The 21196-nt window shown below is 39.3% G+C and overlaps 1 protein-coding gene across 1 annotated transcript in view; it reads left to right on the top strand.

Annotated features, from left to right (window-relative positions):
• LOC309864230 (uncharacterized protein) overlaps positions 1-20593 on the top strand; it is a 197199-nt gene extending 176606 nt beyond the window's left edge. The window contains exons 4-7 of the mRNA XM_082729586.1: positions 7127-7271; positions 11882-12018; positions 13956-14178; positions 19614-20593. Of these exons, the coding sequence (XP_082585712.1) occupies positions 7127-7271; positions 11882-11993 (257 nt within the window). The 3' untranslated portion in view covers positions 11994-12018; positions 13956-14178; positions 19614-20593. The remainder of the gene's footprint in view (positions 1-7126; positions 7272-11881; positions 12019-13955; positions 14179-19613) is intronic.
• Positions 20594-21196: the final 603 nt, after the last annotated feature.

The following is a 21196-nucleotide window of genomic DNA, read 5'->3' on the forward strand; positions in this document are numbered from 1 at the left end:
CTTTAGAAAAGTCACAGCTCAGGGGCGCCTGGGTGGCTCAGTGGGTTAAAGCCTCTGCCTTCGGCTCAGGTCATGATCTCAGGGTCCTGGGATCGAGCTCCACATCGGGCTCTCTGCTCAGCGGGAAGCCTGCTTCCTTCTCTCTCTCTCTGCCTGCCTCTCTGCCTACTTGTGATCTCTGTCTGTCAAATAAATAAATAAAATCTTAAAAAAAAAAAAAAAAAACGTCACAGCCCAGGTTCATCCAGAGAAGAGAGTCCGGTAATTATTTGCATAATCTTTTATAAGTGTGTGTCTGCATATGTGTGTATGGATTTAATGAGAAATACTGTCTCAAGTAAGGGTGGTGGTGGTGGAGAGTGGAAACTGGGAAGGGACTGTGGGCATCTGGGTTTGAAAGTTGGCACCCCCTCTTACACTGCATCTAGCCCTCAACGTGTGGTCCCCGTGACTGACCAAATACAATCCTAAAGCAGACAATCTCTGGACATACGGAAGCGAAAACACAGATCAAGATTCATGTATCAGTCTTTTGAGGTCAGACTCCATTGTGCTGGAGAGTCCCCTTTGGATGCTTGTTAAAACACAGATTCCAGGGACTCTTCTCCCCAAGACTTGGATTCACGCCATCTGGGGTAGGTGATTAGAACCTGCATTTTTGGTAGGTGCTCAGGTAATTTCCATATAGTGAGTCTTCAGACCTCGCTTGGGAACCCCTGGCCTAGAAGCCCCCATTTCTGGGCAGAGGATGGGGCTGGCTATCTCTTTCCTGCAGAAGGCCTGCCAGTAAACCATGCTGTCTGACTGCGTTATTGAGATAATACTGCAAATGGAACACAGATGAGTCATACGTAAACTTTATTAAGTTCAAATGTTTTAATAAGCAACTCGTCCTTTCCAAAAATGTTGTTATAATAGATTTTGGAGGGAGTCTTTGGGTTTGCTTATCAGAAACGATACCAAGTGTAGATATGGGGACATTGCCACCCAAGCAATGGATTCTGTAATTGTAGGAGCACAGATCTTTTTGATGATCAGGTGACAATTACACTGGACTTCTTTCTGGTATTAACACATATTTCTGGTCTCTTATTTGTAATGCATTAAACCAAAGGCCTATTAAAAGCCCTTTGTTCACTTCAAGAGTGTCTCAGGAGCTTATTTTTTTCTGTCCCACAGAGTTTAGAAATTCTCCTGAGGAATGGGCCTCAATCTTTGTTAAATTAGCTCTTCAGGTATTATTCCTCAAAAAGGGGGCATCTCAATTGCTCACAAATGACAGAGTTAGCACTCTGTGGGACATTTATGTAATTTGTAGCCCTGTGTTTAATGTAATCCTAAAATGGTTTAGAGTTTATGCAAAATGAGTTTAGTACCGATCACTGCTATACTCCCCTTCAGGCCGCTGATAAAGTAATATAAGAAAAATAGAAAGTATTCTTAAGACTTCTTGTTCTTTCATTAGTCTTTCATACAAAGACAGGAATTTTTTTTATAGGCCAGTCTATAAAATCTTACGACATATCTCAGGCCATGAGTGTTTCTCAAAGCCTAATTCATAATAAATACTATTGTAAAAATCTAAGTGAGAAAGACATGTTTTTTGTCAACTCAAAATCCAATTTAAGTGATATAAAACAAGGCCACTCTGCTGTTGAACATGTATTTAAGTAATGAGGCAGAAATTAGATAATTTGGATGCTTCTCAGACTGTCATGGGAACTGAGAAGATACACATCCACTTTTATTTTGATGACATAATCTTGTTATCTGTATCACTTGTTGGAATGGCCATAAAACACTGATGAACTCATTGCCTGATTATTATCAGAAAGGAACATTATTAGCTATATGAAAACTAAAATTACTGTGGTTGGTCAAGATGTTTCCAGGGTTGTGCTGGCCTTTGTCTAATTGGGCAATTCTAAATGAACAAACAATCATTTGGGGTTAAATTATAATCAGGAAGGAAGCTCTTGTCATATTAAAGAGTGATTTTGTGTTCTTGGGTCTTCCTATGGCAGCTAATATCATGGTGGGCTTATCAGAATTTAGGGTCATCAGAAATTGGAAATTTTCCTGGGCCCATGTTGGGATTTTAAAATTGAGGTAGCCAACCAGTAAGACTTAACCTTAAAAAGTTTCATTCTCGAATTCTTTCTTTTCTTTCTTGACATAGAAATGTGGGAGTTGCAACCCAAAATCTGGGCACTTGGCAAATTTAAATTCCAGTTCTTGTGAAAGGCTTTGGCCCAACATCTAGTTCAGTGGTTCTCAACCCTGGTTATTCCCCTCCCTACCCCCAGGGACAGTTGACATTTTGCTTGTCACCTGAGCAGAGGTACTACTGACATCTAGTGGGCATCCAGTAGGCTACTAAACATGCCATAGTGCAGGGGACAGCCTCCTCTCTGCCCCCCACAACTCCCCATGCCAAAGAGTTTATCCACTACATGTCAATAATACCGAGGTGAAGAATTCTCGGTATTATTGACATGTAGCGGATAAAGATTTTCTAGACTTTCTAGTTCTAGAAAGTCCTAGGCTGTCCTAGGACAACAGTAGGTGTGGTTCTGGGCAGGCATTCCCTAAACATGAGAAGCTGGCTTCTCTTTTTAGTCAATCTGTATGAAAGAATCAGACTTACTGATACTGAGACCCTGGTCATGGATGTCAGCTCTAAAAACAATTCAGAATTTTCCAAAAGGTCAGCTGAGTTTTGATTTGAGTGCTATGGTACAGTCCAAGAAAAATTTTGCCTATTCATTCTTCTAGAGTCTCTCAAATCTTTCCATACATTGAGTAGATGTTGAGAAAAAATAAAGAAACAAGCTCAACCTATACGCATTTTACTATATTAGTATTCCAAATGTTTCCTGTTGAGGTTATGAGATGATAATCATCCTGGACGGTTTCAGTTAATGGAAGAAAACTGTAGAGTTCTAAGTGTTATGATGGTGTTGATGTTTGAAGGTTTTCTTACAGCTTTTTCTGTGGTGTTATTTAAGAAGCCTTCATCTGATGAGAATTTCTGTGACTTTATACATCCTGCATGTACAACTGTATGTATCTTTTTTTTTTTTAAAGATTTTATTTATTTATTTGACAGAGAGAGGTCACAAGTAGGCAGAGAGGCAGGCAGAGAGAGAGAGAGGAGGAAGCAGGCTCCCTGCTGAGCAGAGAGCCCGACGCGGGACTCGATCCCAGGACCCTGAGATCATGACCTGAGCCAAAGGCAGCGGCTTAACCCACTGAGCCACCCAGGCGCCCCAACTGTATGTATCTTATAACCTAACAGCATTAAGAGCCTGAGAGATACAGCACAAGGAAGATATCAAGCCTAAACCCAAGCCTGCTTTCCTTGCATAGTGAATCTCCCCAGGTGACATAGAAACCTCAGTCACCTTCATAACCTGGACCAGATCCATCATGAAGATTTATCCCTTTACTTTTCATCCCCAGATGCTGTCCCGGCTTAATAACCAGACCCAAATCTCCACATAAAGAATTGGCACCCCAATTCCGAAGTTTTGCCTTCCAGAGAGATGGCAAAGGAAGCTGACAGGTTCTTTAACTTGTAGCTGATTTTTGATGATTCTGTGGGATGGATTAAGCGAACATCAGGCCACAGCAACCCCTCTGAGAAGACTTCATGCAGAGTTCGGGCTGAGGTGGTGAGGAATGGTATGGGGTAGGAACCAACATTACAGGTGAAGACTTTACAGCTTTTTATATAAGCATGCCATACCATCCCTGGAAGATCAATTAATCTCTTTTCAGTGAACTTGGATACTTCCTTCTACTAGGGAACTCTTATTAGCTCACAGAAAGCCAGTTGGAATGTACAGTTGAAGCAACTAATTAAACTCAGATGTTTGCCTTTTAATTGGTTTTGATTTTTTTTTCTTTTTACCTTGAATTTTTCTACATGGTTTAATAACATAAGACAACTTAACTACTTGGGAATGTTAGCAGGGTAGAAAGGATAAATAAATATCAGGTAAAAAAAGATAGGAAGTACTAAAGTTAATGCCTTTTTAGTAATGTGATACTAACCTGGAAGTTTTGCTAACTGTGGTATGAGTAAGTAAATCATGAATCATTTGCATAATTTTTAGAGTGCTGGTGGTTCCCATAGATGTGAACATCTTACCCAGCATTATTTTCTTATTTGCTTTGGTCATCTGTCATGGACTTGATAACCTCTACCATTCCTAGTGTTCTTCTCCCTTCTCCAGTTCTACTTGTCCCCTGGCCCAAGGCTCAATAATCTTTTAGGATTGTGGTTTTTTTTTTTTTTTTTTTTTTTTTTTTTGAGATGTGGTTTTTTAAAACCACAAGACCTTGAAATAGTTTAATTCCTTGGCAAAGAAGACTGCCTATTGGTTATCCCTGTGCTTGTTATAAAGGGCATTGCAGGAGGGCAGAAAGCTGTGTTCAGTTCTTCAATTTCTGAGAGACTTTTTTAGAGAGAGAGGAGGGGGAGGGGCAAAAGGAGAGGGGAAAAGAGAAACTTGAGCAGGTTCCATGCCAGAAATAAAGCCTGATATGGGGGGCGGGGGGGGGGTCCATCTCACAACCCTGAGATCATGATCTGACTGAAATCAAGAGTTGGACACTTAACAGTTGAGTCACCTAGGCATCCCAAAGAGATAACTGGGTCCTTCCCTTTCTGTCTTTAGCACCTTATTCTGTGCTGAGGCTTTTGTTTCTATTACCTCTGGTTCTGTCTGATTCCATCCTACCCCATTGGAAATGGAACTAAGACCCCCCAAAGGATGAGGACCAGTGTAAATTCTCCTTGTAGTCTGGTGCTTTTCCTATAATACTCCATGGGACTAACTTCCAAACTATTTGAAACAGGTCTGGCCATTGTTATTTCATAGTGCTAAGTGCTAAGTCCTACTAATTCAGGTGTCCAAGAGTCAGAATTTATGGTCACTCACTTTCAGTTAACTAAAGTATATCTTGTATCAGAGGTACAGAAATGTTTTTCTGTCCACGTGTCCCAATATGTGCTCTTCTGAACACTGATCCCATTAAATGTTGGAAAACATAGCTTTATCATCAAACAAACAATGTTTGGAAACCAGTCCCTATTGTGTCTAGCTCCTAAGGGATTCAAAATGTACATTATTGGTACTTGTATAGTCACAGAGAAATCTTGGAAAGTTCAAATTTATTTAACTCAGGGTTTCCCAAATGTGCTTAACCATAACTTCTCCTTCCTCTCTAACGTGCCTTCCACTCCTCCATATATATATCGACTAGTAGCATTCTGGAAGTTGCGATTCCCTGGAACAGTTTGGGAAAATACATTCCAGTCAAAGACATGGGGAGACTCTCAAAGCCCCTGACACTAAGTAGTTATCTGGAAAACCATATTTTCTCATATTACATGGTATCAGTCCACATTTCACATCCTTTCGCACATAATAGAACACCTATCTGCAACTATTTATTTCATCCGGGTACTTGGAAGCCTCAATATTTTTCTGGTCCATAATCTCTCTGATGGTAGCAACTTATACGCATTTGGCAGAACAATGTATTTTAACTACAAAATGAAACTGCAATTCCTGCAAAAAAGCCATAATTTCATGAAGTATGAAAGTGATGTTGGAAAACAGTTCAAAGATCACCCAAAGCCACATACAAAGGAGATTCTGGAAGAGTTAACCTATGTAAGAGCCAAAGAAGAAAAACCCAGTAAGAATGAAGACTAGAAAGATCCTCCCAACAAAAAAGTTCTGAATCTCCAGTGACCTTCTTCATCGTCATGCTTTGAAAATCAAACGTGAAATAAAGGGTATCAGATAATTTTAACAGAAATTTAGTACAATTAGGCTGTTCAAATGTTCATTTTCTGTTTATCTAAGAATTCATGCATGCTTCAAAGTTATGAAGTCTTTAAAGTGAAGTCTTCAAAGCTATCCCCTTCATTGTTATTTATGACTGAGTTTTGGTCTCTGCATTTATTTTATTTTATTTATTTCTTTTTAAAGATTTTATTTATTTATCTGACAGACAGAGATTACAAGTAGGCAGAGAGGCAGGCAGAGAGAGAGGGGGAAACAGGCTCCCCGCCAAGCAGAGAGCCTGATGCGGGGCTCAATCCCAGGACCCTGGGATCATGACCTGAGCTGAAGGCAGAGGCTTTAACCCACTGAGCCACCCAGGTACCCCTCTGCATTTATTTTAAATACTCTTTTTTTATGGTATTAACTATCCTCAGGCGAGGACAACTTCCTGTCCTGTTCTGAAAAATAGTACTTCAGAGAACAAGGACTTTAAGACATTCCTTCTATAACCTGTGGGTGTTGGTAATTTAAAATGGGTATTATTGGATCCAGAGGTAGCTCTACATGGTGATTATGAGGATTGGCGTGGAGTCAGAAGGTGGCGTTCAAGGCCCAATTTCATTCCCTGCTGTTTCTGTGACCTTGGATGCTATTCATAGCTTCTATGCACCTCAGTTTTGTGAGATAGTTGGAACAGAAAACCACTCACCTTATGGGAGCATGGTGAAGATTTAAGGCGTCACATGCACTGATTTCCTAGAGCTGCCACAAACCAAGCAGCTAAGACAGCAGAAATTGTTTTCTCCCAGTTCTAGTGACTGGAAGTCTGAAATCAAAATGTCAGCAGGGTTGGCCACTTCTGAGGGATATGGAGAGAACCAGCTCTAAGCTTCTCTCTCAGCTTCTGATAGTCTTGGCTTATAGACGGGTTCTCCCTGTCTCTTTGTACCATCTTCTTTCTGTGCACCTGTTTCTCTGTGTCCAGATTTTCCCTTTTAGAAGGACACCATTCATACTGGATTAGGACTCACGCTGATGACCCCATCTTAGCTTGACTACCCCTGTGAAAACTCTATCTCCAAATCAGGTCATAATCTGAGACACTGAGGGTTCAGAGGCCAAAATATCTTTTGGGAAGATTCTAAGTCAACCCATAACAATGCCTAGGATGTGTTAATAGCCTAACACATGGTAAGTATTCATTAAATTTGAATAATTATTATTGTGTTAATCCATATGAAACTGCTGATATTTGACCATTTTTATCTACAAAAATGCAAATATAATACAATTTAACATTTTTTTCCCCTTTGCTTAATTTCCAGAGTCTCCAGCTAGATGCTCTTTGTCCCTGACACAGTTCCATGCTTTGGGCAACCTGCACGAGGCGGGCGATACTAATGGCAGAAGGAGAGGCTGCTGGACTGACTCCCTTTGCCACTTGTATCCTGAGGCATTCATCTGTCTCAGGTCTGGAATTTCTTCCCTAATCTTCGTCTCCTAAATGCAGTAGATTTACTGCAAAACTACTCAAGCTTATCTGTCAGGCCACTCCCTTGTAAGAAACTATTCTAAGGCTTTGGGAGAGGTTACCTGACCTATAGTCCTTGGACATATTTTTGTAAAATTTGCAGAAATACCATGTATAACCCCAGTCAGATTAAGATCACTATCTTTTTGTTCTCCAACTTCTCTTCTGTTATGCTTTCCCTCATCTTGGGTAGCACTGGTAGGGCCCTGAACAATTTTTTAAAAATAAACTTAAGTTTTAGGTTCACTGTAAAATTGAGCCACAAGTACAGAGATTTCTTGTATACCCACTGCCCTTACATGTGCACAGCCTCCCACCTCTCCCTCACAAGTGAGACACTTGTTATAATCAGTGATCTTATGATCATAATATGAACACGTCATAATTACCCAAAGACCATAGTTTCTGTTGGAGTTCACTTTTGGTGTTGTACATTCTATGGGTTTGGACAAATGGATAAGGACATGTATCCATCATTGTAGTATCATGCAGAATAATTCTGCCCTAACAATTCTCTATGTTCTACCTATTCTTCCTTCCCTTCTCCTAATATCTGGCAACCACAGACATTTTTACTTTTGCCATAGTTTTGCCTTTCCCAGAATGTCATTTGGTTGGTGTTACACAGTATGTAGTCTTTTCAGATTGGCTTCTTTCACTTAATAATATGCATTTAAAAGTGTTTCTCTATGTCTTTCATGGCTTGATAGCTCATTTCTTTTTCAAATCGAGTAATATTCTAACATCTGGAGAGGCCATAGTTTATCTAGTCACCAATTGAGGGCATGTTGATTGCTTCCAAGTTTGGGCAATTATGAATAAAATTGTTATAAAACCCTGGGCAATTCTGAGATAACTTGTAGGAAAGGACATAGAAGTACATTTACCATGGGTTTTGTGGGTTTCACATCTATGGTTTGCAGTCACTTCTATATATCATCAAGTACTGCTAGCTCTCTGGGTACCGGAATGGCTCCCTCAAATACCTGTGCCACTCACTGTACCAGGTCCCCTAGAACCATGGCCCAGACATACTGGGTGGGACACTATCCTGCCATAGGAGTGTGTTCTCCGTCTCTATTCCCAGAAGGTATGGCTGGTGGAAGAGAAGCAGATTTGAAATGTACAGAGTCAGGGGCCAGCTTGTGGAAATTTCATCAGATGTATGACATTGTAAGTTGAAGACTTGGTTCTTATTAACACCTAGTCAGATGGATGTTCTCTCTTGTCAGGAATATATCTGTTAAAGTTCTATCAACTGTGCAGAGTAAAGACTGAACTATCTATCTCTGTGTAGAATACACACACACACATTCTCTAATACATATATATAAAACTCTAGTGTGTGTGTGTATGTGTGTATGTATTTATATATATATATATATATATATATATATATATATATATATATATAACCTTCTTGTTTTATGAAGAGGTACTCAAGGAACATCCAGCCCTCCCCCACAAAAAGGAATAAAAAAGTATTATAGAGCTATGTTAGTTATTCAAAAAAGTATGGTTTTGTTGGATTTTTATCTTCTGATATTTGTCATTTTAAATTATAAATCTGTTGAGATTTCTTTTCTCAACTATATATTACATAAGCTTCCATAGCAATTCTGTATTTTTTATTGTGTATTCTTTTTTTTTTAAAAGAGGGTCCCTAAGATTGTGGAGCCTTTCTATCCACTAAGCCTAGATCCTTCCATGCCCCTGGGGCTTCTTTATCTTAAGATCTGGCTGCTCTTTGTGGTGTTGGACCAAATCTTTTTGTTAAATCCAGACCATTTTAATACCCAACAATAAATCAAATATTACTTTACTATGATCTTGACTCACAGAGAAAGGAAAGGGAAGTGTGTATAAAGAGGGAAGTGTGTATAAAGCTATATATGCTTGCCCCTTCCAGCTTCACCTCGACCTGAGTACGTCTGCAGAGCAGTGTCTTTCCTGTACAGGCTGAACATCTTAGTATGAATGGAGGGATCTGTATGAATGGAAAGATTTAGAAATAATCTTTCATCATATAATTTTAAAAATGTTGTTATTACACATATGGAACAATTAAATGATACTTTATAATTCTATAAATGATGTTTTCTTAATGTTAAGATAAATTATTGTTCTTTTATTACAACATAAGTGAGTTCTACTTTTAAGTAGGGAACATTTGACTGTGGTTAACTATATTTTTATTTAATATAAATTTTCTATTCTTGTTTTTCAATTTATTCATTCAATGTTGAGAAAAGACCATAAACAATGACATGATTTGTCTGTGGAGCATGCTGTTAGGACTGGGCTTAGTTCACAGTTAGTAGAGAAATGAAACAAATTTCTAAACAGCTCTGTTCCCCAAGCCCCACTTTTGTTGTCATTTATTTGTTGTTTGGGATTAAATTTGATTGTTTTACTTGAGCTAAACTCATTTCAGCCTCATTTAGGTAGGCAGTTTTTGTTTCAGAAAGATGAAAATTTGCATATTTTGGTTCTAAAAAAAGCCATAATAAAGGATTTAAAATCTTTAAATGGTTAGTTTAAATAAGATATACCTAGAAAAAGGCTGGGCTACCTTTTAATTCTGTTTGTTTCCTGAGTATTACGGAACCTCGGGGCAGCCAGCTCTTGTTGATGGCAGTAAAGAAGACAGCTAGTACTTTCTTCTGTGTCTGGACATTTAAACCTTTGTTGCCATTCCTCTTCCCAGAGTGGACTGCATATGGTGTCCACGTTCCATCTCATTCCTTTACCATAAGACATGTCATCAACATTATGTAGAGCTGATGAGGACTGCAAATCATAAGACTCTTGAAGTACATTTTCTAGTATTGCCTTCAGTTGTGCAAGTCTTCTAGAGTTGTCCTTAAATTATGCAAATTGTGTTATAAAAAGGAAACAACTTAAGAAGAACTATGTCAGTGTCACATTAAAATGACTATAATACCATAGAAAAGAAAAACGACTTTTAAATTTGATTTTGTTCATTCATTACTGGTAACATGCTTTTAGATACAGAAAACTTTCCTAGTCACACAGGCCTACCTGGAGTTCTAAAACACAGGATTTGGTATATCCCAAACATCCCTGGGGGGTTAAAATCAAATCATTCATGTTTTCAGTTCTCAGCTCTTTCCCGAGCCATTGCTGCATGTTTGGGCTTGGTTTTTAGCATTACACATACAATGGTCAGTGTGGCACTGGGGTCCTTGTTCTCAGGTTTCTCTTCTAGCATTATGGGAAATAAACCAATGACCAAATGCATATGTAATAGAGGCATCAAACAAGTGTAGAAAAATAAAGCAAGGTAAGGAAGCAGGGACTGAGGGAGATGGTACTTTAGAGACCGTTATCCAAGAAGGCTTCTTGGAAGTGGAGAATCTACATGCAGCAAGAGAGGAAATCATGTGTGGCTCTAAGAAAAGAGTTTCCCAGATGGAAGGAACTGCAAGCATCTTAAGGTGGAAACAAGTGGGCTTGTTCAGGGAATAGCAAAAGCCTGGCCTGACCCAATGGAGTGCAGGGGTTGGTGATGTAGGGAAAGCCAGGAGGGGCAAGGTATGATTTGATTCAGTTTAAAAAGATTGCTCGTTGTCCTATGGAGATGATGCTGTAGGCAGACAAGTTTGGGAACAGTGTTTATTCATTAGTGTTTACAGACAAACCATTCCAAGATGTAGTAGTTTAAGACAGTAGCTACTGTTTTTTAGCTCTCAAGTCTGTGGGTCAACAATTTGGGCTGGGCTTTTTGCAGGCAGATATTCATGATGAATTATTTCAGTTCAGAAGGGCAGGGTATTAATAAATGTGTGGGTAGAGAGGCATTATGGAGGTGACACTTGACCTGTTTTGGACAGACATGGTGTCTGTGGACAGGCAGACGAGGATGTTCTGGGGGAGGAAGCATGAACAAAGAAACTGAGGGGGGAATGCCCATGGTGTGAAGCAGCCCCAGAAGATTTTTGACTATGGGAGCAATGTAAGAGATGAAGGAGAACCTTGACAGTGTGCTTGATGATGGCTCGGGTGGGGCTGGGAGGTACCAGCCCACTGGAGAGCCCAGTGCTGAGAGGGCCCTCTAGAGGTGATCACCATGAAGTTGGGAAGTAGATATGCAAGCTAACTGGTAAGGTGAGGCAGAAGACTTGCAGATGGGTTAGATGTGGGGAGTGGGTGGGAAGAGAGATTCCTAAAAGATGATTCTGTGGCATTTCCTGAAACTGTGTTCTCTTTTCCATTGTGTAAAAATATATATTGCTGTTCTCAGATCATCATGATGGTCAAAGACAAAGAAATGACTTCATGTACCTAAGCAGGGAGAGAATACAGGGAATACTTAGCTTTTAGAGAGATGGGAGGTTGTAGTGTTCTCCAGGAACCATTGGATGCAGCTGCCTCTAGCACATAAAGTTCACCAAAAACCAAACCAAACCAAACCAAACCAAACCAAAACAAAACAAAATAAACTCCACATCTGCCAATGCCTTCCCTTGCAACTCCTCTTCTGCCAGAGGAGCACTACTATGATGATGGTTTCTCTTCTGCTTTCCAGAGCACACATGAGTGCTCCTCCTGGACAGAATCTGTCTGGGAGCTCTGCAGGCAGACACTCTGGAATTGTGGACATTAGACTTCCAGCTCTGAAACACAGGGAATGGTGCTGAGCAATCAACAAACAGACTGATTCATGTGGGTCATATTTTCCTTCCTTTTGATTCCAGTTCCAATTCCTGCAGAGATCCTTGCCATATTTTACAAGATTCCTTATAGCAGAGTTTTGTCAAGATCCTCCTTGGCACTCCCATCAGTGGTTGCAAAGAATAATTCAATTTTAAAGACCACTCAGCAGTCTTTCTTATTGTTTTTTATTATGGAGCAAGGCTGGAGAGAAAATTTGGTGAAATAGCTTATTGGGTTGCAGGCAGACTCACTTGTACCTGCCCTATCTTTTTTTCCAACCTGTATATGTGTATATCTACATATCTCTCTGTATAAATATATATATCTTGATCAAAATAGAGATATGAATGTATAACTTGCAGTTAATTGAGTTTCAAACTCTTCTGGCATGTACCACAACACCAAAGCCTACAGAGATGGAGAGGTGTTGCTCAAAATATTTTTAAAGGTGCTCCCTTCAGCAGTACATATACTAAAAACTATTTTTAAAGAGCTCTAAAGGCCAGCTTTCTTATTTACCTTTCTCCTTGAAGCTTTGGTGGAGCAAGAAAGGAAGAAGACATAAAGCAGAACAGAGACTAAGAAAACTTACAAATAAAGCTCATCAAAAACTGAGAGCAAGAGGTAGATTTCTGGGGAGGATTCTTGAGTTTATTTTGCTGTTGGGTGTGTGGAGAATGCTCAGTGGTCATTCTCACCAACCTTTCTTTTTCTTTTGTAAAGATTTAATTAATTAATTAATTGATTGATTAATCTTTCTATTTATTTAAAAAGCATGAGTGGGGGGAGGGGCAGAGGAGGAGGGAGACAGAAAATCTCAAGCAGACTCCATGCTGAGTATGGAGCCTGACCTGGGACTTGCTGTCATAACCTTGAGATCATGACCTGAGCCAAAACCAAGAGTCAGACACCCAACTGAGTGAGTCACCCAGGAGCCCTCCAACATTTATTTTTCTATTCCTTCATTTTGCAAGTGTTTATCAGGAGCCTATTTTATGCCAAAGATTGTTTTAGAATTAGAAGTTGAAAATACAGCCTTAACTCTCAAAACCTCAGTTTAATGTGGGAAGTACATTGATTCATAATTACAATACAGTGTGAGCCTTCCATGGCAGGACCACAAATTTACAAATAACTCAAGAGGAGAAACTTAGCATCTCTGTGTTTTATCATGGTCTTTTTTGTAAGTCCCTGTGGTAGTTAATTTTATGTGTCAATTCTACTGGGCTTGGGATTCCCAGAACTGGTAAAAGGTTATTTCTGGGTGTGTCTGTGAGGATGTTTCTGTTGAGATTAACATTTGAACTGGTGAACTGAGTAAAGCACATGGTCCCCTCCAATGTGGGTAGGTGTCATCCAATCCTTTAAGGGCCAGATTAGAACAAAAATGCAGAGGAAGGGAGAATTTACTCTCTCTGCTTGAGCTGAGATGATCATTTTCTCCTGCCCTTGTACATCAGGGCTCCTCATTCTCAGGTTTTCAGACTCAGAACAGGACTTACCTATTGGTCCTTGGTTCTCAGCCTTGTGGCCTGGGAGTGAATCACTGCAACAGTGTTTCTGGTCCTCCAGCTTGCAGACGGCAGGGTGTGGGACTTCTTGACTTCCATAATTGTGTAAGCCCGTTCCTACAATAAATCTCCTCTTTTATCTATCTATCTATCTATCTATCATCTATGTATCATCTGTCTGTCTATCATCTATCTTGTTGGTTCTGTTTCTCTGGAGAACCCTGACTAATAAGGTCCCCATCCAACTCAACCTGTGTTTGTGTCTGTGTGTCTCTGTGTGTATTGGGCTCTAACTAGCTAGTTATCTCAGTTTAGCTAGTTAATTTAGTTACTAAATTAAATAATAAATTAAATGCTAAATACTACTAACTAAGTAAATTATCTCACTTTCTCCTAGCATTAATAATCTCTTACAAGTAATTTAATTTCTTTCAGATATATGCTTAATCCTTTTGTTTTCTTCCCTGCATTTCTACCCATTCTAAAATGGCATGAGCATATGATGATGAGAGGTTGACTTGCTGGTGGTCTTGTAGTTGTGGAGAAGAGAAGTGCCTCATAAGCATGTCTGCTGGTCTAGGTTATTTTGGCCTGCTGGTCTTCCTCCAATGACAGGACTTCTCTTCAGTGCTCCCCGGCTCTTCAGATGCTCCATGAGGTAAGCACTTCTCCCAGGCCTTTGTTATGTGGTGACTTTTCCCACCACTTTCCCACATTACCATTTCCCTATCTCCTCACCTGGCTAACAAGCACCATTATCTACCTTCCATTTCCTGACAAGGCAGGTGGGAGCTTCTTCTATCACACAGAGGTAGAGGGAAATGTGGTAGTGATAATTCAGGCTCTCTTTCTTTACCCCAGCACGGAACCATTTTTACCCAATGCAGATATCCCACATAGCTACTGGACCACCACACCCAGCATTTCCTCTTTTGTTTTTATCTCAAATAGAAACTAGAACACAAAATGCATATCTTTAAGCTTTCTTCTCAACCTAAGCCTCCAACCCCACCTCATAGGTGAGAAGCCATGACATATATATCTTACCAATTGTTACCTGTCTTCCTCCAGTTTTTCTTTTTCTTTCTATCTTCTAGTGGGCTGGGAAGTTCAGAATTTCCATTTCCTCTTCTCCCTGGAAAGGACATCTTCTTTGACATACATTCATTCTTGCTAGGGAAACTAAATTTTATTATCCTGACTTTAATGGTGGATGGTATGCAAGGAGAGAACAAGGCCTAGCAAGAGAAGGGGCACATGTTGTGGACTATTTAAAACATCCCTGTCTCTGTGATACTTGATATCTCGGAGATATCAAGTAGGAGCTTCATAGAACAAGTAATTCTTAAACTGGAACTTGAAGGATAAGTTAGAATTTTCTAAGCAGACCAGAGTAGGAAGAGCATTTCAGGCTAAAGCACAAGTATTTCAAAGTCATAGAAGTACCCAAATTTGGCAAGCTTAGGAACAGTGTGTTTGGTTTCTTATTTCAGAAAGTCCTGGACAAGAGTTGTTTTGTTGTTGAGAGTAAACCAGCCAGCACAAATGAGCCTACTCTTTACTGTGGTACCAGTTGAAGGCAGGCTCTGGACCTGTGAATCTCTCTTTCCTCTTCAAAGATTGCCTTTAAAATGACGATAAAGGGATAGCAACAGCGATACTGGTAATAATACAGAAACAAGTGACAAAATGTAGGGATTGTCTTTTATGACCTGATCCTTTATACTTTTAAGTTTTCATTCCTGGAATGAAAACTGAAGGGAAGAAACAAATCTTATGTAAGGCCTGAAACTATAAAACTTTTAGGAAAAAAAAAAAAACCAACAAGCATAGGCAGTAACCTTTTGACATAGGTCTTGGTGATGATTTTTTTATCTGTCATGAAGAGTAAAAGCAACAAAGGCAAAAATCAACATGTGGGACTACATCAAAGTAAAAAGCTTCTGCCCAGCAAAGGAAACTATCAACAAAATAAAAAGGCAACTTATGGGATGGTAGAAAATATTTGCAAATCATATGTCTGATGAAGGGTTAATAACCAAAATATGTAGCGAATGCATATAACTCAATAACCAACAACAAAAATAATATGATTAAAATGGGCAGAAGGTCTAAACAGACATTCTTTCAAAGAAGTCATATAGATGGCCAATGGGTATGTTAAAAGATGCTCATATCCTTAATCACCAGGGAAATGCAAATCAAAACCACAATGAGAGAGCACCTCATACCGTTAGAATGGCTACTATAAAAAAGAAAAGAAAGATAAAAAGTTTGGCCTTTGATATTCTACAGAACTGGATTTAAATTCTAGCATGGCACCTGATAAAGAAAAAAAAAATCATAAATAGGAAAAGAATTAGTGAGTTTTCCTTGGAAGAAACCTAACACCCCTGAGAACTCCTTGGCATCCTCTACTCTCTGGCTTATCTCCCAAGCCAAGAGATGGATAGTTTGACTTCTAGGGTCTCAGGTTCTGCAGTCCTGCCCCTACCTCTCTGCCCAGCCAGAACCATTCTCCTAATCATTCATTCTCTAAATACTGCTTTTGTATATTTTACTCTTAACATAACCTTCAGTCCTGTGCTACCTCTGCTCTACTGGCCCCTGAAGTTTCTTCTGGCTCCACAGTTCTGCTAGGTGACTTGGTCAGGCATCTAAACCACGCATCTGTGCCCTGGACTTTCAGCCATGCCTTGCTTTCCAGGCTTTCTCTCTACTCCATGTTTCAGTGCAATCAAGAGTCGCTGAAGAGTGTCACAAAAATATTTCGATTGAATCTCCTATGTGTTCATCAGTTCATTTGATACATCATACAGAAACTGGGAGTGTTCTTTTTCCTTAGTTAAACGCTTTTGCTCAAACTCTCAACCCAATACCCCTCAAGATTCCATGGAAAATGGCCTTGACTCAACTTAGTGGGAAGAATGTTCCCATTTAGATTCGGCGCTCTCCACACTGTTCCACCCTAGCACTTGTGTGTCCGTTCTCCTGTCCTTTCCTGGTGGAGGGAAGAAACTGCCCTTCACTCTTCCATGCTCCTCTACCTGAGCTGTGGGGTGGAATCCCTTCTGCCTCCTCATCCGTTTGGCACTAGCAGTTTCCTGCACTTTTAATTTTTTCCCTCATCTTCTTTCTTGCCAGGGTCTGTTCTCCGTCTTCTGGTATATTAAGATTTCCCAGTCTTGAATCTTTCCTATACTCTGCTATCCATTTAGTAACTCTCTTAATTCTCTTTTGTCACTAAATTCTTGAATGAATGGTCAACTCTTCCTGTTTCTTATCCTGTAACTCATTGTTCTATCCCTTCAACATTGGCTTTGCCACCAATATTCTTTGGTAACTTCCTTCTGGAAGGCCATTAATAAACTCAACTTTCTCTAGCTGGATCTTTTCTCGGGTATGACTTTCCCTGACCTTGCTCTAGTATCGGATATTGTTAACCTCTCCAGTTTACAGTCCTCTCTGCTCTTGGTTCTGATGACAACTCATTTTACAGGTTCTCCCCTTTTTGGTTTCTTTTTTCTTCTTTTACTCTTTTTCTTTTCTCTTCTTCCCCAAGTGAGAACATCTGTTTATTATTATTATGTTACTGCTTTTGCCGTAATTATTATCACTAATATATTTTTCTTGAGTACAAAATATCCACCAGATATTCCTTCAAGTGCTTTCCATATATTAGCATAGTCAATGATTACTACAACCTTGGGTAGTGGCACTGTTATTCCTACTTTACAGATGACTTTGGAGTCCAAGTTCTGAACCATCTTGACCATCTTTTTGACTCACCTTGAGGTTTTCCAGGCTATCTCCTATCCTCCTAGGCTGTGAATCACACTCTTAGTGTGTGGTGAGCACCTGTACCTTTTTTACTTTCCAGTCTCACACCACAACTTCAATGGTGCCAATTTGGTGCTCATGTCCCATGAAGACTCTATTTCCTCCCCCAACAAATTCACTGCCTTGGCATCATTATATTGGCTAGCAGTCCCACCTGGTTCTAAACCTGTCATTGTCGCTGATGTTTCTATAACTAATCACCCCTGTAAATTCATCTCATCAACATTGCTGCCTCTGCTGCCATCACATGCCTCACACTCAGTGTTTCTTCTCTTTCTGGTGGTTTCCTAACCACAAGAAAGATGATTTATGGTATATGAATAAAATATATAATTACCATTGAGCAGGCTTTCTGGCCAATATCTCTGTGTTTGCTATGTCACCAAAGGGTTGTTCCATTTTAAACACTGCTTTTACTCAACTCTGTGTCTGCGAGGCCAGGTCTTAAACACAAATGTTTACAACTTTGAAAAATAATCTCCCATTCATTTCTACAAAAAAAGTACCAACAGCTCTGTTTGTTGGCTTCCAAACCCACTTGAAGCAAATTAGTTTTGTTGGATCGACAGAGGACTGAGCAAAAACATTTTCCCATGAGGTAGGAAAATGTAGGCCAGGCTGAAGAGCAGACCCCTGTTGAGGGGGCACCATGGCAGTCAGTCCTGAGAATAAGTCCTCTTGACAGACAATGCACTGAACTCTAATTTGGTGTGTTGTTTCAGCTCCTGTTCTCATACTTGGGTCGTGGTTCAGGATACTAGATTTTGGATTTTGCCTCCCAGCTGTACCATTTTGGGACATGACTCTCCTGTTCTACATTCTTAACCCTAAGGTAGCTTTTCACAGTGATGTAGTCTAGTGTAAGTTTTTTGTTTTTGTTTTTGTTTTTAAGTTTAAGGAGAGTAACAGTTTTTTTTTTTTTTAACTTTTTATTTTTTATAAACATGTATTTTTATCCCCAGGGGTACAGGTCTGTGAATCGCCAGGTTTACACACTTCCCAGCACTCACCAAAGCACATACCCACCCCAATGTCCATAACCCCACCCCCCTTCTCCCAAGCCCCCTCCCCCCAGCAACCCTCAGTTTGTTTTGTAAGATTAAGAGTCACTTATGGTTTGTCTCCCGAGAGATTTACTTTTCAAGTGAATGACATATAAAAGAGATGTTCTCAGAGCCAGGGGACCTGGGGGATCCTGTCTAGCCCCTGCCTCCTCCCCTAGGCAGGCTTGGTAGGTGTGAAAGGACATGGGATATGGAAGAAAGATTGATGTGGAGCTCTAGGGTGTGGGGTTTCCTTCCTTGGTGCCCTTGGGTAAAGCACTCAATGCCTTGGAACCTTGGTTTCCTTGTGTTAACAATTTGTCTATTAAATAATACTTGCCTTACCTATACATACCTTAAAGAATCTTATTGGTAAAGTCTTTTTTTTTTTTTAAAGAGGATAATATTAAAAAGGAGAAAAATTCCTGAAAAATAAAAAAGTTTTGCAAGTTTTAAATGTTGCATTGGGATTAAAAGGACTTTTCCAAATTTAATCAGTATTTAACAAATGAAGGATGCCTGGGAAACTCAGTTGGTTGGGCGTCTGCCTTTGGCTCAGGTCATGATCTCAGGGTCCTGAGATCAAGCCCCACATTGGGGTCTCTGTTCAGTGGGAGTCTGCTTCTCCCTCTCACTCTGCTGCTCCCCCTGCTTGTGCACACACACACACACACTCTCTCTCTCTCCCTCTCTCCCTCAAATAAATAAAATCTTAAAACAATTTTTTTTAAATGAAGAGGTCCCTTTATTTGTAGCCATTGTGCTTTTTTCCCATCATGGCTTCTTTGGTAAACAATTCTAAAGGTTACCGAATTAAGCAACAACACTGTAAATGTAATAGCAAATCTTATTCTTTCTAATGCAAAATGGGTACATGCTGTGTTATAACTCTGATGCTTTGGAAGTGTATCAGTGATTGAAAAATACAGGCATTAAATTCGTTCTTATTTTTCATGTCCTATATCTGAAAACTACAATAAAAAAATGCCCAAAGACCAAGGTAATGGGCACTTGTTTATGTATTCAGCCCTTTATGCCCTGCAATATAATTCAATTGGTTGAATGTATTTTGCATGATTTTCCCATAGAGCATGCTGTATTTAATAGCATCTGGCACATCTCGGAAAGCCCCATTGCATATCATGAGACGTTTAAATTGTATTGAATACTTTATAAAAGCAATTTCCATTCTGTTGTGTTCTTTTTGCAGATGGTGATCTGAAATAGTTAAAGGCGATAATACTCTTTACTTTCTTATTTGTGACTCATCGCTGTTGCAGATGAAGAAACAACATTTATGGATCACTGTTTCTATTCCCTGATTTTGAGGCTGACTTCTCCTTAGACAATACGTCGGATTTCACATTTAGGTCTCTAGTGCCAGATGGAAGCTAGCGTTTGTGCGCATGGACTTGATTTGTACCTCTAATAGTCAAGTAGAGGGCTCAATTTAATAATGACTGGTACCTACAGAGACCAATGAACTCGATTCTTAAGGTAGTGGAACCAACACAAATACCATTTGAAGAATGTGTCTGTCTTGCCCAATTTCAAATGCCCATGAGCACCCACTTATTCAGCGAACACTGAGCAAAGTGGTTGACTCTATGGGGTTGCACCGTTAATAAGACATACTATCTGCTCTCAGGGATTATATAATCAAGCAGGGATGAGTTAGTCAATGATAATAGATATTTATCAGATGTCTCCTTTGTGCCAGGCATTGTGTTATTCAAAACAGTGCAATCGCATTTTATTTAGACTATTTCAAGGTGACTCACAAAAATATACAATTTGAAGCTTTAAGGGGGGAGGGGGAGAATAAAGACTTTGAAAGTCACTGTGATAGACTTAATATTTTCTCCCAAAAAATTCTTTATTGGTAACCTGGACATGCTGATTGGTAAGCCAACTGTTTTGTGTTAATTTAGTCACCAGTTACCAAAGATGTTTCTAATATTCTGCTTCCATGATGCAGAGGCTGAAGTTTTAACCTAGGGAAGATAAATAAAACCAATATAAGGAAATTTTCTTTTAATTCACTTAAAGAAATGCTGAGATTATTTACTACAGTGATGGGATCTTCAAATCTCACCATAAAGTGTATATTCACATACACATGCTAAGATGCTTTTATATGTAAAGTATAACCTTATCATAATGAAGTTGATTGTGAAATTCAAGAACACACATACCTCTCCCTCTATATATATATAAATTATATATATTTATAAATGTATATTTATAAATGTATATTTATATATATTATATATACTATATAAATAAATATAAATATCTATATATTTATAAATATAGATATTTATATATATATATAACTATATCTCTCAAATGCCTGTTGTCAGATTCTATAGGCAGATAAGTGTTACTGAATTCACACAGTTGAGGATAGAGAAGAAAAAAAAGTGTCAATATTCATCTATTTGTTCATTCCATCATTTAGTCTTTTAAAAAATATGTCTATGTAATATATATAAATTTTTTAAGAGTATCTATCATGTGGTAAGTACTGAGTGTTGGAAAGATAAATGAATTAGACAACATCCCTGCCCTCAAGGAGCATGAAAATAAATGTCTTTAATACAGTGTGCTGAGAATTTTTGCAGAGGTAAGCAATGGACAGAGGGCTTTCATGAAGGGAGAGAATGACTGGCTTCAGGGACTCTGTGAGCGGTGGGGACCATATGAGTTAAGCTTTCTCAGAAGAGAAGATGATAAATGGGACAAGAGAAAGTGGTAAACAGGTAGACAGGGAATAAGTGTGACTGGACTTGG

This window comes from Mustela nivalis, assembly GCF_964662115.1.
Source record: "Mustela nivalis genome assembly, chromosome: 5".
In the NCBI taxonomy this organism is placed as follows: domain Eukaryota; kingdom Metazoa; phylum Chordata; class Mammalia; order Carnivora; family Mustelidae; genus Mustela; species Mustela nivalis.